General features: G+C 36.6%; 1 protein-coding gene across 5 annotated transcripts in view; it reads left to right on the top strand.

The window, feature by feature from the left end:
* ulk4 (unc-51 like kinase 4) overlaps positions 1–2,225 on the top strand; it is a 119,848-nt gene that overhangs the window by 105,197 nt on the left and 12,426 nt on the right. For all 5 annotated transcript variants that reach the window (XM_032518168.1, XM_032518170.1, XM_032518172.1 and 2 more), the window contains exon 35: positions 533–727. In XM_032518168.1, coding sequence (XP_032374059.1) covers positions 533–727 — 195 coding nt within the window. The remainder of the gene's footprint in view (positions 1–532; positions 728–2,225) is intronic.

A 2,225-nucleotide genomic window follows, 5' to 3' on the forward strand; every position in this document is an offset into this window, starting at 1 on the left:
TATGATTTACCATAACCATTAAATTAATTTATTTAGTAAGGGGTCAGTTACTGGTAGAAATCTAACCCATGTACACACCGTTTAAAGTGAACAATGATCCTGGATGCTTCTGTGTAACATTTTTTGATAATTACTTGATATGGCCAAATATATTGATATATCCATATACAGTAAATATCTTTTGGCAGTGTTTGTATGGAATTTTCTATCACTTAAAATTGCAAAACCTACACAGTACTGTTACAGCTAATGGAAAATGTGTATAATTTGCACATAGTTGCTTTAATTATTCATTTTAATAAATATCTCTTGACTGTGCTTTAATATGCTAATCTGTGAGTGTGAAAATGTGACTTAATTGTCTGAATTAATTTCACATTTCTATTTCAATATTTTATTCATGATATGTACTGTAAGTACACCTACTTTAGTAGAAGAAGGATGGCCCATAGTAACCACAGTAACAAATAGAACTATGGTGCATGGAATTATTTTATTGCTCCATTTATTAACTGATTTTCTATGCTTGTAGCTGTCCACTGAAAACCAGGAGGTTTGGGAGGAGTCTATTCAGTGTCTGTACCTACTGGTCCAGCTGTATGGAGGAGAGGGTTATGACTGTCTGTCACCTACCTGTTTGCAAAGCTTTTCACATGTGCTGCGCACACACGTGCACACCGAGATCCCCCGAAGCCAACGCACGACACTTAGGATCATCAAACGACTGGTGAGTTTAGTGCACATAGTGGCATGCAGACACACACACACAGACCAACATCACACTCATGTCAAAATTGCTTGTATGAAATTTTATGTTGTGCCAATATTGGTCATATCACAGCAGGGAAACATGTTTGAATATCACTTTATGACTCAAGAATCTTGGCCCTGTGTTTGTATTTAGGGGGTTGAAATATAAACTGCCGCCACAACACAATGACAACATTGGAATAATGAAAGGAAACTCAGTGCAGGCACACACACAGACAACCCTGCTGTGCTGCTTTTCTGAAGGTAGGGTGTAGTTTCACCAGAACTAGACTGACAGAGGGAGCAAGTCGGAGAGGGAGAAAAAGTGGTGCTTTGTATCTTCTTGTCACGCTCTGTTCGAATGTCTGTCCAACTTTGTCTGATAGTCAAAATGATTTGTAGCACAGGCCAAATACTCGTAAGAGAGTGTAAAACAGGTGGAGATTTAGTGATGATTCTATTCCCCAAATGCGCTAAATAATTAGCGCTATGTGGTTGCATGGAGAAAACGGAATCATCTGCAGCTAACATTTATTAGTTTTAGGCGGGTTTAACAATGTGGCGGTTTCTTGCCCTAATGGACACACACAACAATTAAATTACACTGTAACAATTCACTAATTCAGGTAGAAGATAAATTGAGGTATACTTTATTTTGATTAAGAATTTTAATTGACAGACCAAGTAATTTACTTTAATTACAAACTAAAATGCCAGTAAAATACTTATCAAAGACCCCTACCACATTAGACAAAGCCAGTTTTGAAACAATTAAACAACATAGCCATTCTGCAGCCCAGCTTTCCTAGGAAGTAAATTCATATTGGATGATTCTACTATAAAATATTTACACCCAGTGCCAATACTTAATTGCAGTGCTGGAAGCAGTATGCTGTTTATGTAGCATGGGGACAAGTAAGGGCGTTTAAGTAAAGCATTTTACTTTGACACCAAAGACAATCAACGTTTGTTTTTTTTAAAACCACAATGGCATAATTTACTCTAACCTTAAATAAGGAGTTTTGGTAGCCTAAATTTAACCGTACTTAAGTTGTCATGGTACAGATACTTTAGGAATAAGTTATTAAAAAAAAAAAAAAATTGATATTTGATGTTTAAAAACATGTATTCATTGAATGTAATCCAGAGCTTTGCACATGTGTGCAATATTAATTTGAATTGCTAGGTAAAAGAGAGGGAGGGTTAGTGAGGGCAGTCTAGTGAAAATTGATCTTAAATTCAACATGACCAGTGTGAAAAATTTACTGATTTTCTGTAGACCCGTATGAATTATGTAAAATGCATTCCTAATGTTTTGGCTCAGCCTTAGGGTCATGAAATAGTTTCTGCATGTGGGACACAAGGTCAGCTATTACCCTGAGATCATATGATGTGACTGAAGGCTTTGTCTGCAAGCAACCTTACATTTGTCTCTCTCTGTGTGTGTGTGTGTGTGTCTGTCTGTCTGTCTGTCT

Source organism: Etheostoma spectabile, chromosome 6 (genome assembly GCF_008692095.1).
Source record: "Etheostoma spectabile isolate EspeVRDwgs_2016 chromosome 6, UIUC_Espe_1.0, whole genome shotgun sequence".
Taxonomy (NCBI): Eukaryota; Metazoa; Chordata; class Actinopteri; order Perciformes; family Percidae; genus Etheostoma; species Etheostoma spectabile.